Raw genomic sequence first — 24,114 nt, 5'->3', positions numbered from 1 at the left:
TATAGCATTTGCCTGCTTTTGCTCATTTCACTTTCTATCAGTTCATAATAGTCCCTGCATCTTCTCTGTATTCATTATGGTCATCATTTTTATAGTACAGTAATATTCCATTATAATCATGTGCCATAATTTATTTAGTCATTCCCCTAGAGATGGACATCTGCATTGTTTTGAGTTTTCTGCTATTGTAAAAAGTTCTGCTTTAAATATTTTGGTATTTATAGGGTCCTCCTTTATATCATTGAAATTTTGATTTTGATATAGCAGTTGGCTCTCTTGGTCAAAATGTATGAACATTTTAGTTGTTTTCTTAGCATAATTCCAAATTGTTTTATAGAATAGCTTTTAAATTATTCTTGCCAAGTACCAGTGTGGAATAGTGGGTAAAACTGGCCTTAGGGTTAGAAAGCCCTGGGTTCAGGTTCCATCTTTGACATACTTGGTTGTATGACCCCTGACAAATCACTTAACCTTTCAGTGTTCTAAGCAGTTGTCTTAGACTATAAATTGAAGAGAAGATGCTGATTTACATTGGAAATTTCCTTACTGCAAATCCCCTCAGTTGATTAAATCACAGGTATGGACCTTTCTCCTCCTCCCCCTTCCTTTCCCATTCTTGCAGTCAGGGGCTAAGCTCAGTAGTTTCATCCAGCTGGAATACAAGTACTATTAGTACCCTTGGGGAAAAGCCCTACTTGCCCACCTTATTTATCATTCTGATAAGTATTGTATTTTTACTCTTTGTCCTCCCTTTCCACACATTCTAGATTATGTACATATACAAACATACATATACACACGTTTTGTTTTTTTTTTTTACTGTTCCTATTATTTCACCAGTGCTGGTACTCCCTCTATTAACTTCACTACTTTTGCTAGTGAAGCTTCTAGGGACAAAATGTGTTATATCTTTGTTAAAAAAGTATTAGATGTTGTGTGTTGTAGTAGTGGGAGTACTGGATTTAGAGTCTGGAGAGAACTGGCTTCTAATTTCTCACTAATTCGAGTGATTGCTTATGAGACTAAGGGTTGACTAAGGGCTTATAACCTTTCTGAGCTCCATACAGTTTTCTTGAAAATATGGGGGTGCTAACATCTATAGTACCCACCATACAGATTTGTGAGAAACAGATGATATGACCTTACCTTCAAATCATATATATATATATACATATTAAATGTGTATATATATATATATATATTTACACACACATATTAGCTATTATTACATTATTGTTGCTGCTGAATGACCTAGTATAGTGAAATTTCAGTATATAAGTTTGTGTGATTCATGTTTAATTGATAAATAAAAAGTTTAAACTAGTCATTTTTGAGAAAACAGTATAGAGGGCTGATCTTGGATCAGATAGACCTGGGTTTTAATCCTGTCTCTGATGTGTCCTGTGTGGTCAGTTTAATTGTCAGTGCCCTAGGCAGTTTTTAAAGGTTATAACTTACATATTATTGGTTGAGCTACATAAATGAAGGGAGTTTCTACACCAGGAGGTACCTCTACTAATGCAGTTGTAGATGTGAACTCCACCTTCCCATCTACTCAAATTATTTCTACTTATATAATTTTTATGTGAAATATGTCACATTTCCATTATTCCTACTTGAAATTTCAGTAAGTGACTTAGACTTGCATAATTTATAAACCAAGAAGTCAAGTTTTTCATAAACACGCTCATATTCCCATGCTAGTAATGACATTTGCAAAGTGGTAAATCCAGTACTAATACATTTTATAGGCAAAACAAATAAACCTGACCTTTATAAACCCAAGGGATTTAAGGCAGAATTATGATTTTGTTAGAGATATAATCTTCAAATTTAATTTGGCTGATGATAGATTAATGTTAAAATATAGTTTTTATGAGAACTAAGAGTATGCTGTTGCACATCAAAATAGTTTAACGAATGGTTGTGGATTAGATAGTGCTATATTTTTAAAGTAGATTTTTAAAAGGATAATTGTTTTATGGAATTATCTGTAAGTAATACTCGATTATTTTCAGGAATATTAATAGTAAGCCCTCTGAGTCAGATAAAAATCCCTGGTAATTGTTCCTTTTAATGGATAAAAATTTTGAAATTTATTTTCCCAGTAAGTTTTTAAAAAGCTAAATAATAATTCAGTGATTGTATTTTATCTTCTTCTAGATTTGTACAGCCGGAATTACAGAAGGATTTCTACAGTACAACTATTGAAATGGATTTATTTCTCTATTTTTAGAGAGGTCCTTACATTACCTTTCACTAGCAAGAATTAGTTTATATTTATTCTAAAACTTTTTTCTGAAATTCTTTTTTAGTAAAAATTTTCATAATAGTTAACAAAGTTACATTTATGGACAAAGACAATTCAGTTCAACAAAAATTTGTTTAAGTATCTTCTATGTATAAGTACTGTGTTAGATAACTACAGATCCTGTTTCTTTGAGGATAAAAGACATACAAAAATGGCATAAATCATAGGAAAAAGAGAAGTACAAAGGCAAGAAGTCCAGGAAAAGTTTTACTCCATGTATGTTTTTGTAATACTGCCTTTTATTTTTTGGAAAATATAGTAGTAACAAGTGTTATACCTTTCTAGAGCGACAGAGGTGTGCACTTTGGATTAAAAAACTATGTGAACCTTCAGGAGCGGGCACAGGAGTAATGGGTAGGAAGAATCGGAACCTGTATGCAAAACTATTAATACATATGCTTAAACGAGGAGTTTTAGAAGGCCCTTTTACATACCGACCTGAACCAGGGACATTGAAAACTTTACCGTCTTACATGGTGGGTATCATCCAAATATGATATTTATTTTATTTCTTTAGAAGGGATTACTAGCATATCATCTTTTTGCAGAGAGAGTATTCTAAATTGGCTCTTGGTAAAATAAAAGCAAAATGGTTTATTATTGAATCAGGTTATTTAGGATTTTGGGGCTTTCATTTCATTAATCAACTTTCAAAAACATATCAAACCTAATTTTGCTGTCAGCTTTTACTTTGTAACATGAAAAATGCTGTTGAATGGAGTTGTACTAGAAGACTTCTAAGTTCCTTCCAGATCAAGATTTCATGATATTACAATAGTTGTGTTTCTGTAGGAGAAGATGGGCTCTGTAGTGTCAGCAGTGCCACATTGCCAGGCTAATCTGTTTTTCTTTGGCAGGAAATATGACATGGTGGTGGTGGTTGTGGGTTAGATTCATGGCCCTGAACTAGTTGGAAAGTTGTAGAATTTGAGGGCCTGAGTACTGTATCTAGAGTGCCAAGTTATGACAATGATTGTAAAGAACAAATTCATCACATTACCTTTAACATTTCTTAATGGGGATCTTAAAATTCTTGATGATTGGTAAAATGTGATATAAATTTGATATATATTTCCTTAAAAAAGTTAAAAGTGAAATTTCATACATTGGCTTGCTGCAGCTTGGGTTAGATGCCATAATTTCTTTTCTGTATCTTTGTTATGAAAAATTAGGTTAAGATTAAGAATTTTGGGAGTAGTGGTTATATGAGGTGATATTTAACTAGAAACCGAAATAAACATGATTATTCAATAAATTGCCTTCATATTTTAATGTCAATAAAATTAATTTCTTGGTCTTTGGGACACAGGCCAGGCTGTCATATACACACAGAGAGGGCGACCTCTTTGGGAGAATTGGTGCAGAAAGAATATATTGTTTTGCTGTATTTCATGGGATAACTGATTTGGCATGTTTGGTTGTTGGATTGAATGAGAGTTGCATAGGTCTTAATGAATAAAAAAATAAAATTTTCACATTCCATTCAGAGAGAAAAATGTAAAGTATAAGTACACTGACCTTTACTGAAAAAAGTATGAAAATTGAACTTTTATAAATTGAATCATATTTTCTCACTGATTGATATGTTGTAATTTCAGAGCTACTTTGTCTTTGTTTCTGGTAAATCTCATTTGATAGAGGCTTCTGACACTTTAGATTTGTCTGGTCCTTAGTCTAAAAGTGGTTAACAACTCTAAAAAGAATTTTCAATGACATTCCAGGAAATCTTTTGGTAGTACTAAGGATTTTTATGTAATGCAAATAATTATACCATAATTTTAATGGTTTGAAAATTTAGTTGTAAATCATAGTTTTGTGGGGTTTTTTTAAATATAAGTTCCCAAGATATAGATAATATTCTTGGCTTCACTTTTTAACTGACTCTTGAATATTGTATACATTTGAAGATTAAATAAATTTTTTTTCAAGGAAGTTTGTTAAACCTGAAAACTTATGGAAATGATAACTGATTGATTCATGAGAGTACATTTCAAAAAATTTCTAAATTGTTTTTCTAACAGTCCATCTATTTTGATGAGCCAAATTTAGCAAGAGCAAAATGTTCAAATCCAGAGAGATTACCAGACTGGGTAAAGAGTGAATTGAGGCCAACAGACTATAGATCAGGTGAATCATGGAGACTTTCATCTGATGAAGATACTACATTTATGCAATCACCAACAGTTGCACAGAGGTATGTCATAAAAATAAAACTTTTTAGTTTTGCCTACTTTCATGTACTACCTCTCTATTTAGTTCCTAACTCATTTTTATTATGTGTAACATGAAGGATTTGGAATAAATACTAATGACCTTTCCAGTTCTATCATCTTTCTGATTATACTTTATAGTGGATGCTTATTGACTGCATACATATACACACATATTCACATTCACACACATATATTCCTTTACCAGAAATAACTTTTTGTTATTTTTTAATAACTGATTTTGTTTTTCTGTATAACAAAAAAGATCACAGAATTTTAGGAAGGGCAAATTTAGCATCAACTAGTCTAATTTATAGTCATAACATACTTGGCAAATGGTTATCCAGCCTCTACTTGAGGACCTACAATGAGGTGGAATTCCCTACTTCACAAGGCTGATATTAAAGCAAATAAGTTGACTCACTTTGCATTGAGTTTGGTTATCAGATCTTTTAGAAATACACATTAGTTAATTTATCAAGCAATTGCTAGGATATTTGAGCATGGTCCTACTTTTACTCTGGTACAGGCCTTCATTACCTCATGCCAGGAATATTGTAATATCCTTCTGGTTGTTCTCCCTGCCTCAAATCTCTTCCCTCTCGAGACTGTCCTCCAATCAGAAGTTAAATTGGATCATCCTGACTTGAAAGTCTGACCATGTTACTCCCTACCCCCAATTTGATAAACTCTAATGGCTTCCTGTCTCTGTCAGGATCAAATATAGAATACTCTATTTGCCCTTTAAAACCCTTCATAACCTGACCCCTTCCTACATTTCCGGTTTTCTTTCACCTTACTCCTCTTCCATAAACTCTGTGATCCAGTGACACTGGCCACCTTTTTGTTTTTGACACATGATATATTAACTGTCTCCCTCCTCTGGGCATTTTCACTACCCACACCCTAGGTCTAGAACTCACTATGTCTTTATCTTCACCTTCTGCCTTTCTTGAAGTCAAAGCTAAAGTCTCTCACCTTCTGCAAGAAACCTTTCCCAGTCTTTCCTAAATCCTAGTGCCTTCCCTCTGAAGTTATCTCCAATTTATCTTCCATGTTTTCTCCCTCATTAGACTGTGAGCTCCTTGAGAACAGGAACTTTTTTTATGAAGGGGTCTCTCCCCAGCACTTAGTACAGGGCTTGGTATAGTATGTGCTTAATAAATTCTTGTTGACTTGACTTTACTAGATTAGAATCTCAAATATAAAGGGAAGTTTGAGAGTTCATACACACTATGTAAAACAACACTTCTTGCATTATAGCTGCAACTATAGTAGAGTGTTTATCTAACAGAAAGGTAATGATGCATTTGTGGTGCTGTATCATGACAAATCAGTGACATAGTCTCATGGACTACAGGACTACAGAGAAAGGTATTGCAAATTATAGACATCCAAATAATGGCAAAATTAGTAGAAAAGGAGACCTTCATATGTATAATATTATTAGAATACTATAGGCAAATAATCTTGATTCTATAGTTATTAGCTTAATGACCTAGTTATTTCAACTATGATATTAAGGCCTCTCGATTCTAATTTACCTAGAAGTTGGTGCTTTAATATTCTTCTTCTTTGATCCCCTGTTTTGTATCTCTTCCCACACAAGGAAGACATTTCAAACATTAATATATATTGTCACTTTCTTCAAATTCTTTTCATTTAGAAAATCTTGTGTATACAATTCTCTATTTTTTTCCGGACTAAAAATATTTTTTCTTGTCAGAACTTGGTATCGTACAATTGTAAGTATCATAAAAATTCCAAAGAATTGCAATTAGTTCTAAGAGTCCATTGTCATGTGACAGCTGGAGAAAGGTGTTCTTATAGTCATTTATAGGATATGGTAATCTTATCTGGGATAAGAAGTCAGTCTTATCCTGATACCTTATAAAACTCTGACATCTACAAGTAACATAGAACAATCCAGATCATTCCTCTAAAGAACAACCAAGAGATAACTAGCCATGTCCATTTTGGTAATGAGGAGCTAGATGGAAACCAAGTTTCTTGTTCAGAGGTCCTGCTGGGAATGCTGTGGCAAATCCTTTGGGTTTCAGAGTGGAAAGTCCTTTTCATCAATGGCCCCTTGGTTAATTGCTAGACCTAAATTTAGGTATGAAGTGTGATTCTAAATTTGAAGATCTTGATATTTTAACATAGTGTTGATGCTTGTCCAGTGACCTATAGGAAGTGAATCATATTGCAAACGATATAAAAGTCTCATTCCTAGTTATCATAAACACTGAGGAAAATTAGGAGGCATGAATGTGATGAGCAATAAATAACAGAAAATGAAAACTGCTTATAACTTAACAGATAAGAGCCATTTTAAAAAATAATGTGGGAAGCCTTTTTTTAATTAGCTGTCTGTGATCATCAGTTATATAGAACAAAGATCAAAGTCTTTATCAAACTAGAAGAATAAAAATGAGAAGAAAATCTAGTCATGTATATATTATTGACGTAACGCCTACCTGCCTCTTTTAAGCAATCTGTTGAGATTGATTAAATTAGAAATGGATGAAATAGTGATACTAGCAGATTATCATGATTCCTTAAGGAAATTTAACTGATATAAATGAATACCCTCAACAGTGAAATCAAAACAGCCTAGAATCCGTTAGCCAGCAAATATTTGATCACTTTGCTTGGTAGGAAGAGAAAAGACAAAGACAACAATGCTTATGGAGTAGCAACTTTTTTGTAAAGTCTTATGAAGGAAAATAGTGGACAATTATGAGCACTCTTGCCTCATAAAACAGCAAGAATGAAGGGAGTTTGCAGAATGATTAGCAAGGTACTCTAAGCAAAATTATTTGAGGATATTAAAGGATGATTCTAAAAGGAAAGCAAACAGATGAAAAATGGAAAAGATCTGTAAATATTTTTTTCATAAAACATGGTGTAATGTACAAAGTGTTATACTACAGGATTCAAATTTAAATCCTTGATTTTTCAACTGAATTTTTATGGACTGCACTTTCTTCATTGATAAAAGGAAGGGGTTGGACTTGACCTCTCAGGACCTAACTTTAAACCTATGATGTCACGAACTATTTTTTTTTCATCACTTAGAGTAGGTCCAAAGTATTTACACACTAACCTCACAGGTACGCCTGTCCTACATGAGAAGTAGCAGTGGTACCAAAGAAAATAAAAATATGAATAGTAGGTACACTAGAGCACATTTATATATACATATGCATTTGTGCTGGAGGTGCTATATTTTTGATAGGTAGCTAGAGCTTAGTAAAGACAATGAGGATACCAAGACAAGCAAACAAGATTGTGCCTACCTTTAAGGAATTTGCACTCTTATAAGGGAATATATTACAAAAGGGGGAGAGTAAGGGGAGTGGATATAGTACCTGCACAAAGGCAAGGATACTGACAAGGAAGTGGAGAAGTCTAGGAGTCAGCTGAACTAGTATTGAAATGACCATGGCTGGGGCCCCTCAAGAAATGACAGCACAGGCCAGGGACTCGTCAGTCACAAGAGCAGACAGGATGCCTCAGCTTGAGCTTGAGGGCGTCTTTTTAAAAAAATTAAATGTTGCTTTTTTGCAGTTATTAAGCATTTCCCTTTCCACCACAAAAAGAAAAAAGAGAATCAAAACCCTTGTAACAAGCATAATTAAACGAATTCATATGCAAAAATATGTGTCTCCTGAATATTATTGCTTTTCTGTTCATGAGGCAAGTAGCATTCTCCATCATTAGCCCTCTGAAATTGTGGTTGATCAATGAATTGATCAGAGTTCTTAAGTCCTTAGGAATTGTTTATTTTTACAATATTGATATTGTAGTATAAATTATTCTTCTGGTTCTGCTTATTTCACTTTGCATCAGTTCATACAAATTTTGGGTTTCTCTGAAACTGTCTCCTATAAATTAGGAGCATTCCATTCCATTCATTACTGTTGACTCATTTGCCTTGTTTGCCATCATTACCAGCATTTTATGGGACTAAAGTCCACATGCATTGAAGGAATATTTGATCAAAGTATGAGAACAAGTAGATTTTTCAAATGACTTTGTATAGCAGACCATATCTTTGTAGTCATAAAATTTATTAAAAGCTGCATAGTATACAAGGTCCTACTGTGCTTAGTCTTAGTTGACTATACAAAAATAACCCAAAATACATTTCATTCAGTAGAGCAAAATGATACCTTTAAGTTTTGTCTAACAAGATATCTTCTATGCATGTGTCAGGTTAATGATGGTAAATAAATTGAAACATTTGAACAAGCTCATTTACAAATGAAATAAATAATTTTGTCTGACTGTCTTCTTCAGCATTTGTTTACCTGAATAAGAAATGGAGCGATGGCTGTGAGTAGCTGGTTAGGGATAGGAGGAAGACCTTAACTGCCCAGTTGTTCTTGCCCTGGTTGTATGGATTCTTTCATCTTCATTCTAATTTCCGGTGAAGTTTGAGAAAAAAACAGTAGAGAAATTTTTCTTCAAATTTCACTTAATGACTTTTTTTTTTTGCAAATAAAATCCTTTGGATGAGAGATAAAGTTGTTGTCATTTGAAAAAATCATTTAATTTCTCTTTTCTGGTACCCTATTCATTGAATTGCCTTTAATGCAAAAAATCTTATTGAGGTTTTTGCTGGTTTTAGTTGTAGTTAGTAATTTTAATGATTGTAAGCCTATTAAACCAAAGTGCTATAATTGGTAGGGAAATGAGTTCTTGATTTAATCAGATTTAACATCTAAGCTACATTCCTCCTCCAATAATAGAAAAGAATTTTAAGTGAATGAGATATGCATTAAAAGATAAAAGCAGATAGCATTTGGAGATTATACTTAATAGATGAACATAATGAATTTCTTTTAGCAGAAAAAAATCCAACAAACTTATAAGAATATTTACATTTAGGGTAATTGGAGGGGATGGTATGGTATTTTCATTAATTTAAAGATATTTGAATTCTCTAATCTTGTTAGACAAGCATAATTTTTAAATGATTTATGACTTTAATATTTTTGAATCAATATTCATTAGTGTTGTTGGTTCGTAGTTCTCTTTCTTTGCTTTGTCCTTCCCTGGTTTAGATATTAGTACTCTGTCTCATAAAAGGAAATTGATAGAATGTTTTTTTCTTCAGGTTTTGAGAATTGTTTGTGTAGCCTAGTTATTAGTTGTTCTTTAGGCATTTGATAGAGTTCACTGATTGATGACTTGTGGAGATCCTTTAACTCATCTGTATATGATTAAAAAGTAGTGTATAATTTTAGTTTACTATTCTTTGGGAGAGGTCAAGTACTTTGATTCTTCAGTGTTGGGACCTCCCTATGCAAAAACATCCTCCACCAGTGCAGATTGGAAACTTCTGAAACTTACAATTATAGAGACTTGTTTAGGGCTCTGAGAGGTTAATTATCTGCTTCATGGGCACTCAGCAAATATGTATTATATACTTCCTGAATCCAAGGCTGACCTTTTATGCATTGTGCCACGTTGCCTCTAGTTTCTACCACTCAGATATCTGTAGAAAAATGAAATAAATTTGGAGAATTTGAAATGAATCGCAAAAGAGCTTATTTAATGTTTATTTTGTTATATGGAAGAGTCTTTTCATATAGAATCATAGGTTAATGGAAGGTTCCTTAGAAGTCATCTAGTTCAAACCCTTTGGATGAGGATATGGGTCCAGAAAAAGAGAAATGATTTGCTCGAGGTCACATAATATGTAGCAGTGGAAATATTTGGACCCCGGTCTTCTGATACTACTTCCAGTATTCTTTTCATTCTACTACATCTATGAATAGATTTCAGGAGCTATTTTAGTCAGTGGTCGATATCTGATAGATCATGAGTAAAATAAAATCAACAAAAGATTTTAGGAAAAAGATGCTTAATTTACTTGTGGGCCAAGTGATAAGGCAAGTCATTGATGGTAATTAATATGAGCATATTAATTACCATCACATTATTATCTTTTTAGAGTACATTTGCCTTTATATTTTCTGAATTACATAATTTTTGATCCTCTACTAACAGGTTACCATGTGTGAAGGTAGAAAAGCAACATAACTTTGTTAGTATTTTACAGAACTCACATTTGATAAAAGCAATAATTTCTTTAGCTAATGTCTAGCAATGTCCTTTTTACCCAACTTCATAATGCTGGTATGATAGCTTTTTTGTCCTATAGTCTCACAAATAGTTATGTTGGAGTATTCTTTTTCTAAAATTTACCTCTTTTATTTTGTGTCACAATGGACTTAGGTAAAAAGTTGATATCTTTTAATGTTGACCTAACACCTCTACTCAACTCTGCAAGAAATTGTTTTTAAAAAGTTTAAGAGGCTTATAATATTTGACACATGTATGTTTTTATAGTGAATAATTTAGTGTTACTTAGAACTGAAGTTTAATGCTGCCTCATAAATTTTACAACCACTTCAACTTGTCCTTTGAAAACCCTCTTTAATCTTAAAAGATTTTCCCCCTTAGTGTTTCTTTTTTGATCACTTTATAAAATCCTGCTTTACTTAGACCTTTTTGTATGTGAAGTATTTCTAATGGCATTTTAGATTATGCTGTTTGTGCCCTAGCCTTTTTATATTATTAAAGATGCAGAGTCCTTTTGAAGCCTTTTTTAAAGGACTCTTTTATTCAGTAGAGATGGTAAGTATGTCTTACCTTCATTCTTCTTATGAAAGAAAATATGGAGCCTCGATCCAAATTCTGTTTGGAAGTATTCTGAGGCTACCATATTCTTCTCTCCCACCCCCAAACCTTCACCATCTTAACTTTAAATTTTGGATTTTTCCAAACAAATGATTTATTCAATACATAAAATAAAGATGGTCACATTAGGTTTATTGCCTATTATTCCTTTTCTGTTATTTGGTCTGAAATCTACAGTATTGAAGTTATTTTCTTTTAAAAGAAAAACTTTAGGACCTGTGTTCCAAATTGAGCTGCTCATTTCATTAATCTTCTTAATTTTTGCTTTTAGTCATCTTTTCTTGTACCTAAATCTTTGCATGTTGTTATGAAGAGTGATATATTTTCTGTTACCTTTCCATAATTATCTAGGCTACTTGTTACCTGTGAACTTTAACAAATCTGTTTACCTTTCTGAGCCTTAGTTTCCTAATCTGTAAAATGAGGGGGTTTGACTAAATGATCTTTAACATCTCTTCCAATTCTCAATCTATATATGATCCTGTAAATCTAAGACATTTACTGGACTCTGTTTTGACCATTTTTTTCTTTGTTACCTTAAAATGCTAGCAAGTTCACTAATTCTTTCAAGATACTAAAATAATTTGATGTTCCTGCAGTAATTAAATAAATAGCTAATATTCAGACTTCTTCCATGTAATTCACTCAGCGAATAGTTATGAAGTACTTACTATGTGCCAGTCACTGTGCTAAACACTAGGAATAAAAAAGGGGCATAGACATGGCCCTTGCCTTCAAGAAGCTCACATTCTAACGGGAGAGACAACATGCAAATAAAAATAACCAAGACACTTATACAAAATGTGCAGTTTAAGTGGAAAACAGTTTAAGAGAGGAAGGTACTGGCAATGTTGTTGCCTGGGAAAGGTCTCCTTTAGAAGGTGGAATTTGAGCTGAGTTCTCAAGGAATTCAGGTAGATCATGGGGGATAACCAGTGAAATGTTACAGAGTCAGGAATTGGAGTGTCCTGTTTGAAGAAGAGTAAATAGGCCTGTGTAGTTAGATCATTGTTGTTGTTTGTCCTTTGTTCTTGAAGAGGACCAATGACATCATGAGGGTGGTGTCTTGAGTTTTGTGTGAATTGGATTTAAGCGAGGCATCGCTGCACAAAGTCATCAGCCTCACTCTTTCCTCCAAAGTTATTGGAGTCTAGTTAGATCACAGAAGCCATAGAGAAGTCCAAACAGATGATTTTCTATTTGATCCTTGAGGAAATATGAAGCCACTGGAGGATATTGAGTAGGTGGGTGACATAGTTAGACGTAGTCTTTAGGAAATTCACTTAGCTGAATGGTGGATAGAGTGGAATGGGGTGAGACTTGAGGCAGGGAGATTAATTGGGAGACTATTGCTGTGGTACAGGTTTTACTGGGGAGGTGCTGAAAAGTAGTAGGAATGTAAGAAGAGAGAAAAGAATATATACTTTTGACAATAGAGTGAGTATGCAGGGCAACAAGAGGTGGAGGAGAATGATACTGAAGTCATGAGTCTAAGTGACTAGGAGGACAGTAGTACTCTTGACAGTAGTGGGAAAGTTAGGAAAAAGAGTTTGGGGGGAAGGATAATGATGGATACTATTTTGGGAATCCACTTTAAGATGTCCAAAGGCAGTTGGTGATGTGGGACTGGAACTCATGGGAATAGTTAGGACTAGATATATAGTTTTGGGAATCATCTACATGGAGATGGTATTTGAACCCATGGAGCTGATGAGATCACTAAAGTAGTACAGAGAAAGAAGAAAAGAGGGCCCAGAAACGTTCTTGGAGAACACCCAAAGTTGGTGGGTCTGACCTGGATAATAATCCAGCAAATGAGAGACTAATAAGTAACCAGATAAGTAGAGGGAAGAACCAAAAGATGAGTTGTAATGAAAGCTTAGAGAAGAGAGGCTTGATATCTAGGAGAAGAGGGTGATTGACAGCAAAGCCTGCATGTAGATGAAGAATAGTTAGGATTGAGTGAAATAATGGGATTTGGCCATTAAGAAATCTTTGGCAACTTTGAAGAGAATATTTTTAGGTTAATGATGAGGTCAGCAGCTGGATTGCAGAGAATTTAGAATAAGATGAGAGGAAGTGGAGGTATCTCGTAGATGACTGTTTCAAGGAGTTTAGCTAAGAAGGGAAGGAGATATCTATGTCTGTATATAATATCTGGTGGGAATGGTAGAGATCAAGGATACATGAGACAGGTTGCCTTTGGCAAGGAGAAGAGCTACCTTTTTACCCAAGAAAGGATTGCAGATAGTGGAGGAAGATGTCTCAGTTATAAGAGGAAATGGGGAGAAGATGGGCAAACTTAGCTAATGGCCTCAGTTTTTCTTGGGAAGTATGAGATGAGGTCCTCAGCTGAGTGCTGTGGGAGATGTGACTAATGATTAAAAGGTTTGGAATCGCTTCTGTAGTGAATGGGATAATGAATTGACTATGGAAATATAAAAGGATTGCCTTGCCATACCATAGCAAGGGCTCAGTTGAGATTAAGTAACATAAGTTTATAGTGGATTCAACATGGGTTTCATGATTTTCTTCAATTCTATTCAGTAGCACATGAAGAAGAAATAGGGGATCAGATAGTGAGAACAATCTAAGGTTGGGATTTGACAAGGTACGATTGACAATAGGAGAAGGGAACAAGAGATTTGAGTGTAGAGTGTAGAATTGATTCACTAAGGGGACAAGATACAAAAGGAAGGAGAGTGTAGTCAGCATGGGGGATGATGACCTGGCAGAGAGGAGAGATTGAAAGTTCTGGGCACTACAGTTTAAAAAGGACATCGATAAACTGGTGAGTGTTCAGATGAGGGCATTTATAGTTTTGAAGATCCTTGAGTCTATGACATATGAAGTTTGGTTGGGCCTGGAGGAGGGAATACTTTGGGGAAGGGGAGGAGAGAAGGTTAAATGTCTTCAAGGGGTGTCAGTGTAGAGAAGGGATTAAACTCATTATATTTGGCCCTAGAGGGCAGAATCAGAAGTAATGGGTAGAAGTTGCGAAGAGGCCAATTTAGGTTTGATGTCAGGAAAAACTTTCTAATAATTAGAGCTATTCCAAACTCCCTATAATTAGAGCTCTCAACAGGTTCTCTCTTCTTTCTCCGTTTTGAGTGTTTCAAGCAGAGACTTAGTAACCACTTGTCAGGTGGGTTATAGTAGAGATTCCTTTTGGGTATGGGTTGGATTAGACTATAATTATGGCCTTTTCTGTGAATATGTATGTATTTAGATGTATCTATGATCTCACTGATGTGAATTCTTCCTCCACTGTGGCAAATATGTCTTTCTATTTCTGTGATTTTCACTCATGGTCTCTGTAATTCTTCTATGGAAGATTTGTGGAGTGTACTTTCTCTTTACTGCTGGACATGTAGTCCATCTCTGTTTTCTCATTTATTCCAAATGACTGTCCTACTTTTCTGGTCATGTATGTCCTTGATGATAAAGTAATATCCTTGATAATGTCTTTTATACTACTTTTACAGACATTATCTTTGGTAATATGCTGCAGCCTGTCTCTTTCCTCTGTTCATCTTTCCCTTGCCCTTTGGGTCACATATAATTTTGATTCTTTTGAGAGCTCTTGTTCCCAGTTCGTAGTGTACTGTGTTTTATAGCATCACTGGGAGAATAATGGTCTTCAAAAGGTTGGATTTTGAAGGAGAGAGCAACAAAGTTTCTTTGAAGGCATTGGGAAATTTTCTCATGTTGAACTTGGTTTAATTTTTCACATGGGAAAATCAGTCTCTTTTGAGCAATTATAGATTTCACTAAGGACACTATGCTGTTCGGGTAGTTAGTTAAATTTACAAACTGTAATTTGCAAATGGAACCATTTGGAATATTTTGCTTTCATTGGGAAATTTGGCCTGTGCAAGGATCTAAAACGACATTGGCAAATACTGTAGGGGTCTTATGCCTCCCAGTTTTTATAATTGATACTCAGTAATGAAGTTATGGTATATGATTGTGATGGAACACTACTGTGCTGTGAGAAATGATAAAGGAGACTATTTCTCTGAAACTTAGATAATGTATGGACTGATGCAGAGTGAAGTGAGCAGAAGCAGAAGAAAAACTTATGCAATAATAACATCATAAAAACAAACAACTTTGAAAGACTTAAGAACTATGATCAATACAATGACCAGAGGCCTCACAATGAAACAAACTACTTTCTGATGGTGCCTTGGAGCACTAAGACCTACATGTTTTTTGGACATGGCTAATTTGGGAATTTTATTTTGCTTGCATATGCATATTTGTCCAAAAAGTTTTATTTTTCATCTTCTTTTTTTCATTTCAATGATAGGGGTTGGGTGGGAAGGAAAGAAAATTTAATTAAAAGAAATCTAATTAAAATAAGCAATAAGCATTTAGTAAGCATATTTCAAGAACTATGCTGGGACTGGAAATACAAAAACAAAAATGAAAGTCTTCAAGAAGCTTGCATTCTGTCAGGGGAGACATATATATGCATATATATGTAAATATGTATACAAATATACAAAATAGACATGAAGTGATTTGATAAATAAAAATAAATATGAAAGGCACTGGTAGTTGGGAGGCAACCAAGCTTTCATGTAGAAGGTGGTGGTTGAATTGAGTTTTGAAAGAACAAAAGATCATGAAGAGTCAGAGGTGAAGCAGGGAATGCATTTTAGGCATGGAGGAAAGAGAATACAGAGGCATAGAGAAGAGAGATGGAATACTACATTTGAGAAACAGTAAGGAAGCCAGTTTGGCTGGATAGTGAGTACAGGAGAGTAATGTATAATAAAATTGGAAAGGAAGTTTGGGGCCCAGTTGTGAATAAGCCAAACAAAGGTGTTTGATCCTATAAGTGAGTATGGGCTCAGACATGAACTTTAGGAAAATCACCAGTTGCTGTTCAGAGAATGGGTTGTAGAGGAAAAAATTTAAGGCCGACCAGTTAGGTTATTGTAATAATCCAGGTGAGAGTACCTGAACTAGGTGGTGTCTTTGTGAGCAAAGAGAAGGGGAAGGAAACATGAGGCTTAACTGCACTTACTGCTCCTGTGCTGATATTGCTTTGGTTTGAGTTGTTCCATTTTACCTTCAAATAAACTGAAGAGAGCAAAGAAGACAATTCTTGATCAGCCCATTCTTTTGAAAATACTGTTCAGAGGGAGTAATATTATCAACAAGAATAATAGGCCATTATACTTATTCCAAAGAAATTCATCCAAGGGATAAATACTATCAGTTTCCTCGGACAGCCTTTTTTTTTTCTTTCTTTCTATATATTTTTTAAAGAGATCTAAGCCATCCAAATCATTTCCCCTAAGCCCTGTGGATTCTGGGAGACATGTAAAATTGTTAATTAAATTAATTCATGTTTATTGAAGGCAGTATTCTCCACAAAAGTCAACTTTCAGTATTTCACTCTATCTGAGGGGTGGCTTTAGTCTTTGAAGATTATAGCAGCAAAGTGCGAGATAAAATTCTAGCAAGTTTATCAAGATGGTCAGGTTGGATCCTTATCATCTAAGGACCAACCCAGCAAAATTAGCCTTCAGGTGATCAAAATAATAATAGCTAACATCTATGTGAGACTTCAAGATTCGAACTTATACAGTTAGCTCTTTTGTTCTTAACAATAGCCCTATGAGGTGGTTGCTATTATTATTTCCATTTTATGACGAGGAAACAGGCTGAGTGAAGTTTGAGTGTCTTAGGCAGGATTTGAACTCAGAACCTCCTTTCTCCAAGTCAAAGGCTCTATTTACCATACCAATTTTTTCCTACCACAATAGTTCACAAAGACTATCTACCAAGGCACTGATGGATTGTGATTTGCATTGAGTGCTCCCATAGATGAAATCACAGATTGTTAAGGCATCGAAGTAGCATATTAATTTTAGACCAAATTTGTTTTTTGAATAATATTTTATTTTTCCCAGTTACATGTAAAAACAGTTAACATTCATTTTTAAAAATTTTGAATTTCAAATTCTCTCCCTCCCCTTCCTCCTTCCCAAGACACTAAGCAATTTGATGTTATACATGTTGCAATCATGTAAAACATTTCTATATTAGTCATGTTGTGAAAGAAGACACAGAACAAAAAAAACCCTAACAAACCCCCCAAACCAATTTTTCACTAAAGTGAAAAATCTTATGCTTCGATCTGCATTCAGACTCCATCAATTATTTCTCTGGAAGTGGATAACATTTTACATCATGAGTCCTTTTGAATTGTCTTTATCTTTTTTTTTTTTTGAATTGTCTTTATTTTGCTGAGAATAGCTAAGTCATTCACAGTTGATCCTTGTACAGTATTGCTATTACTATGTACAGTGTTCTGGTTCTTCTGAAATTATCCTCCTCATCATTTCTTATGGCATGATAGTATTCCATTACAATCATATACCGCAACTTGTTTAGCCAGTCTTCAATTGATAGGTGTCACCTCAGTTTCCAATTCTTAGCCACTACAAAAAGAACTGCTAAAAATATTTTTGTATAAATAGATCCCTTTCTCTTTTTAAAAAAATCCCTTTGGGATACAGACCTTGTGGTATTGCTGGATCAAAGGGTATACACACAGCTTGGTTGCCTTTGGGCATAGTTCCAAATTGCTCTCCAGAATGGTTGGATCAGTTCACAAATCCAACAACAATGCATTAGTGTCCCAATATTTTCACATTCCCTCCAATATTTATCATTCTCCTTTTCTGTCACATTAGCCAATCTGATAGGTGTGAGGTCGTATCTCAAAGTTGTTTTAATGTGCATTTCTCTAATCATTAGTGATTTAGAACATTTTTTCATATAACTTTAGATAGCTTTGATTTCTGCCTTTGACCATTTATCAGTTGGGGAATGATTTGTATTCTTATAAATTTGACTCAGTTCCCTACATATTTGAGAAATGAGGCCTTTATCAGAGATACTTGCTATAATATTTTTTCCACTTTTTTGCTTCTCTTCTAATCTTGGTTCCATTGGTTTTTATTTGTGCAATTTCAAAAAATTTAACATAATCAAAAATATCCATTTTATGTCTCTTAATGTTCTCTGTCTCTTGTTTGGTCATAAATTCTTCCCTTCTCATAGATTTGACAGGTCAACTATTCCTTGCTCTCCCAATTTGTTTATGGCATCACACTTTATGTCTAAATCATATACCCATTTTGATATTATCTTGGTATATGGTATAAGATGTTGGTTAGACCAAATTTGTAGTACTTAACATTCATTTCAGATTATTGTGGATACTTGTGGTTGTCAAATCTTTGCTTTTGTGACATTTTGGTTATATCTGAACGTAAGTTCTTGACCAGGAGCATAACCACCCATTAATGACATTGCTTCCGTGGAAAAATATAATCTACTCTTCTCCAACTCTGTGAGGGCAGACACCATATCTTTTTAAATTTTTTAAATCTCAATTTTCGAGAACATAGTAAAATAAAAAGGCTATAACATTTTAATCCATCTTAGAATATTATGTAGTATTTGCTTTGTGCAGTTTAATAAAATGGCCAGAAGATGGAGATAATGAATAGGGATAGGACTGGATTTAGAATTTTATTAGTTGGGAGCTCCCTGGGAGGAAAGTCCTCTACTAGTGCAGGTTTATTCCTTCCGGAGTTACCAACAATCTCTTAGCTGCCAAACCTAATGAGACTTTTTTCAGTCCTTATCCTTCTTGACCTTTCTGCAGCCTTTCGATCACCCTTTTCCTTCATATTCCCTCTTCTCCTCTCTGTTCTGCTCCTCTCCTTTCTTTGCTCCTTATTCTATTCCTTCTTGTTCTCTTTTGCTGGATCTTCATCCAGGTCACACCTGCTAACTGTGAGTGTCCCACAGGGCTCTGTCCTGGGCCCTCTTCTCATCTCTTCTCCTATTATACTGTTTTACATGGTAATCACATCAGCTCCCATGGATTCAATAATATCTCTATGTTGATTATTCTTATCAAACCTCTCTACGTCCAACTACCAATTGGGCTGCAGCCATCTTGAACTGGATGTCCCATGGACATCTTACTCTCAACATGTCCAGAACTGAACTCATTATTTTTTTGTCCTCCCCCTGCAACTCTAACTTCTTTCCAAACTTCCCTATTACTGTTGATGGCACCACTATCCCCAAATGAGGTATTTGTAAAAGTGCCTGGCACTTAGTAGGTGATTATTCTCTTTTCTGCCAGCCCAATCCTATTTGCCAGGGTTTGCAATGTGGGCATCATCCCCCACTCCTCATTCTTTCTCATTTATAATATCTTATCTATTGCCAAGTTCTGCCAGTTTTTGCCACCATGCTGGTACAGACCCTTATCACCTCATAGCTTGATTATTGCAATTACCTGCCAGTTGGTTTTCCTACCTCAAGTCTCTTGCCGTTTCAGTCCATCCTTAACTCAGCTCTCAGTGACCTTCCTATTGTGCATGTATGACCATGGTACTCCCTTACTCAGTGAATTCCAGTGGCTCCCTGTCACCTTTGGGGTCAAACATAAATTCCTGTTTTGTGTTCAAAGCCCTTTAAAATGTGGTCTCTCCTCTTCCTCAGTCTTCTTAGGCCTTATACATACATTTCTCCATGAACTCTGTGATCTTATGACACCAGCCTTTTTGCTTTTCCTTGAACAAGACACTCCATCTCTTGATTTCTAGGCATTTGCACTGGCTGTCCCCATGCCTGGAATGCTCTCTCTCCTCATTTGTCTCCTGGATTCCCTATTTTCCTTCAAGTCCTAGTTATAGTCTCACTTTCATAGAAGCCATTCCTGATCTCTTTTAATTGTAGTGCCATCCTTCTATTGATCATTTCCAGTTTATCGTGTATATGGCTTGTTTGTACATAGTTATTTGTATGTTGTCTCCCAGCTGGGCTGTGAGCTCCTTGAGGTCAGATACTTTTACCTTTTTTTGTATCCCTAACACTTATTTCAGTGACTGGAACATAGTAGGTACTTAATAAATGTTTATTGACTGGCTTCTCTTTATCTCATAATCTTAGACTGTACAGAAGTCAGTTAAGCTCTCAATCCTGTAGGCATGAGAAGTGTTTGGTGCCATGGAATGAAACTACAAAAATAAAATAGTCCCTTTCCTCTAGGAGTGTGTGTATGCAGTACTCAGAGAGAGGGAGATTTATTTACCATGTAAACAGATAAATAGGAAATAATTTGAAGGGAGAGTATGGAAAATATTAGTAACAGGGAAACTGTTCTTCCATATAAAGTTGACCAACCATCAAAATTTTGTAATAATGTTAATAATTTTAAAACCAAATCCAACCCTAAAATTAGAAGTTCTACTCTGTAAAGTCCTTTGGCTGGTCCCTGGCTCCATTGCCATCCCGTTCAGCCTCAGGTCCTTGTTTGTATCTTATATCACATAAGCATTTTTACAAAGAATTCACTGATGGGGCAGCTAGGTGGCACAGTGAATAGAGCATGGCCCAGGAGTCAGGAAGAGCTGAGTTCAAATGCAGCCTCAGACACTTGCCACACTTACTAGCTGTGTGACTTTGGGCAAGTCACTTAACCCCAATTGCCTTCCCTTCCGCCTCAAAAAAAAAAAAAAGAAAAAAAGAATTCACTGATAAGAGCAAGAGATGCCTTTGTTAGCACAGTCATAGAGACAGCTTACAGTTGCATAAAAGAAAAGTAAGATACAGTCTCCAGGTGCAAAATTTTTTAGCCTAGCCTCTGCAAATTTAAAGTCATAGTCCCTTTAAGAAGAGGGTTTTGGGTATTTGGAATCTGAACCCCCAGCTTTTTTTTGCTTTTCCCCTTCCCTAAGTTATAATAACGATCTTCAACTTTCTTTCCTTCTCTTCAGAAGTGAATTGTGCCTTTCCCAGCTGTGGATTAATTTTTTTGTCTTTTAAGAAAGAACATTAAAAAAAAAGAACGTCCAAAATTCATTTGGTGGTCCTCATCTCTAGCTATATCTTAAAGTAGTATTTCTAAGGAAGGTTTTTAAGGAGGAAAGAATTAGCAGCTTTTCCTATCTCCTTTATAGGGAAGTCACTGTACTTTCTTGCTCAGTCTCTGCAAACAGAGAACACCTTATTTGTCTCAGCTTCTTATCCGTGGACCAGTTACCACCCCTTTCTATATCCTCTCCTGCTTTGCCATGTATAATAAGGGTTTTTAGTGTGTGTGTGTGTGTGTGTGTGTGTGTGTGTGTGCGTGTGTGCGCATGCGCGCGATGAGCCCTCTTGGTAGTCGGTTGAAACCTAAGGGTCTTTATTCAGAAAAAATGTTTTTAAATAGATAAAAGAATATTCATAGGAGTCCAAAGAAACTAATTATATTGAAATTCAGTTAATAAAAAAGTAAGAATTTTTTTTTTTCGAATTTCAAATTAAGAACCCCTGGTTTAGAAAAAATCACCAGTTGTTCATTGACTTCCCTCTCCAGATGAAAACTCTTGTAATTCCTCTGACTTGAGGTTTCACATCTTAGGTCTATTAGTATATCTAAACAGTCTATTCAGTCCACAAGTTAGAATGCTACAGGCCATTGCAAAGATTGATTTAAATTTTTGTAGTCTAAATTTTTGCTGTGCTGGTCCTCCCGCCCCGCCCTCCACTATTTGTAACATTGTTGCTATGGAAGTAACTGACCTCTGCAACTTGGTCTCACCTGAAGTTGTATTTGAAGTTGGATTGGTGTGCCTGTATAATGTTTGTACTATTTTATGGAAAGTTTATTTAGTACATATATTCTTATTGTAATATTTTCTGATTTTGTATTTGTAAAATATCTCTTTTCAATTCAGTTCAAAGAACATTCCTCAACAAAAATAGGAATTTGTAAGAGGTATAGGTCATTTTGAACATGTTGAATTTGAGAGGCCAGCAGGCAGTTAGTAATACAGGATTGGAGTTCTTGGAGAGAAATTAGAGGTAGAAGTAAAGTAGGAACAATTTCAGTTGAGTGTTTCGGAAGTTTCAGTTTTAGGAATCAGATTGCAAGGCATTGAGAAACAAGTATTTATTAATTGCCACCTCTGTGCCAGACATTGTGCCAGGAGCTGAGTCACACATACAAAGAATTAGACAGTCCCTGCTCTAAAGGAGCTTACATTCTATCAGGACTGATAGTATCTCTGTCTGTAAGTATGTATGTATGTACATACATATCTAGATCTGTCTATCTGTCTCTATCTATCTATCTATCTATCTATCTATCTATCTATCTACCTACCTACCTACCTAACAATCTAATCTAATGCTAGGCCCAAGGGAGTGGAGTGCTATTCCCTCTTCCTTTTACTAAGGACTCATCTGCCCTGGACCATACAAGGTAACTGGGTCAAATTCGGTCCTGGAAGAACTTGACCAACTCAAAGAAGCATAAGACTCCTTGTATTATTTGACTAATTTTTGTCCTACCCCAAACCCCCTGCCCCCAAGTTGCCCCTGAAGCTTAGGTTTTGGCTCTTATCTGGGGTCTCCCTTAAGGAGAGAGTAGGAAGGTACTCAATGTACAAAGGAAATAATGTATGACAGAGGTATTTATTTCTTACAGACAAATGAAATGCTTCACACAAAAGACTCTCACAAGCATACATTAAAAGATATAGTAACTTTTAACTACTATTATACTTTCTTGTAAGGTTGATGCTTAAAACACCTACCTAGTTTGTGTGATTTCTAAATAAGCATTTTATATTTCACCTTGGCTCTTCACTGTCCAAACAGCTCTTTCCAGGTCTATGTCTTCTGGCAAGTTAGGCTGGGTGTGAGCTGCTTTCCTGGAAGTGGTATCCTCTCTGATGCAAACATCCCACCTGATACCTGTCACTTTGCACTGAAGACCCAGGATCTTTAAATCTGTCCGTCTCAAAAAGTTGCTTCTAAGACTAAACACAAGTATCTTGTAATCACTGTTTGGTTAACTACTCAGGAAAGAACAAACACAGAAGAGGCAGCCCTAAACCCAGGCTTAGGTTCCCCTAAACACAGTACAGTACTTTACCTGATATTGCTACCAGTCTGAAATACCCCAGCAGGCACCTCTGGAGTACCTTATAGTTCACCAAAAAATTGAGGCTATTTGCCAAGAACTCTTTCTCTCTCCACCCTTTACTCATTTCATATTGTTTAGATGTCTTTACTATCTCTTCTTTCACCCTTGACTTAAGTGAAAAAGTACCCTTTTAAAGGCCAATCCCTCTCATCTTATTTCTTCTCTACTTCTCCAGCAAATGGCTGTCACTATCATTTCCACTCCTTCTTAACTTTCATCTCTCTTTATCTACTCCTCTTTCCCTGCTGGAAAGAAGGAAAAAAATGAAGAAAGAAAGGAAGTAAGTATTTATTAAGTGCCTACTGTGTGTCAGGTATTGTGCTTAGTGTTTTACAGATATCTTGTTTGATCCTTACAGCAACTCTGGGAGGTAGCATTATTACTATCATCGTCTCTATTTTACAATTGAGGAAACTGAGGCAAGCAGTGATTAAATGACTTGCCTAGGTCATGCAGCTAGTGTCTGAGAGCATATCTGAACCCAGGTCTTTCTGGTTCTAGGCCCAGCACTCTATCCACTCTGACATCTAGTTGTCTCTGAATGTCCCCATATCTCCCCATCCTTAAAAAAATCAGTTGATCTGACCATTTTTGCTAGCTATCATTCTCTACCTCTTCTCCCCTTCATGACTTAATTCCCTGAGAAAATCACATACACTAGGTGCCTCCGCTTGCTCCCGTCTCACCCTCTTCTGTGAACCTTCTATAGTCTGACTTCTGAACTGATCAATCAGCTGAAACTGCCTTCATCAAAGTTGCCAATGATCTTTTAAAAAAATATAGATTTTTAAATTGATATATTTTATTTTTTCATCACCTACATTTCTCTCTTTTTAATAGGGAACTTCAGAGGATGAGATATG

General features: G+C 35.3%; 1 protein-coding gene across 2 annotated transcripts in view; it reads left to right on the top strand.

Annotated features, from left to right (window-relative positions):
• Positions 1-24,114, top strand: part of CEP112 (centrosomal protein 112) — a 495,213-nt gene that overhangs the window by 16,499 nt on the left and 454,600 nt on the right. For both annotated transcript variants that reach the window (XM_036753261.1, XM_036753260.1), the window contains exons 3-4: positions 2,597-2,787; positions 4,333-4,505. In XM_036753261.1, the coding sequence (XP_036609156.1) occupies positions 2,597-2,787; positions 4,333-4,505 (364 nt within the window). The remainder of the gene's footprint in view (positions 1-2,596; positions 2,788-4,332; positions 4,506-24,114) is intronic.

This window comes from Trichosurus vulpecula, chromosome 4 (genome assembly GCF_011100635.1).
Source record: "Trichosurus vulpecula isolate mTriVul1 chromosome 4, mTriVul1.pri, whole genome shotgun sequence".
Taxonomy (NCBI): Eukaryota; Metazoa; Chordata; class Mammalia; order Diprotodontia; family Phalangeridae; genus Trichosurus; species Trichosurus vulpecula.
The sequence above is the reverse complement of the archived record's forward strand: the minus strand, read 5'-3'. Positions and strand labels throughout refer to the sequence as shown.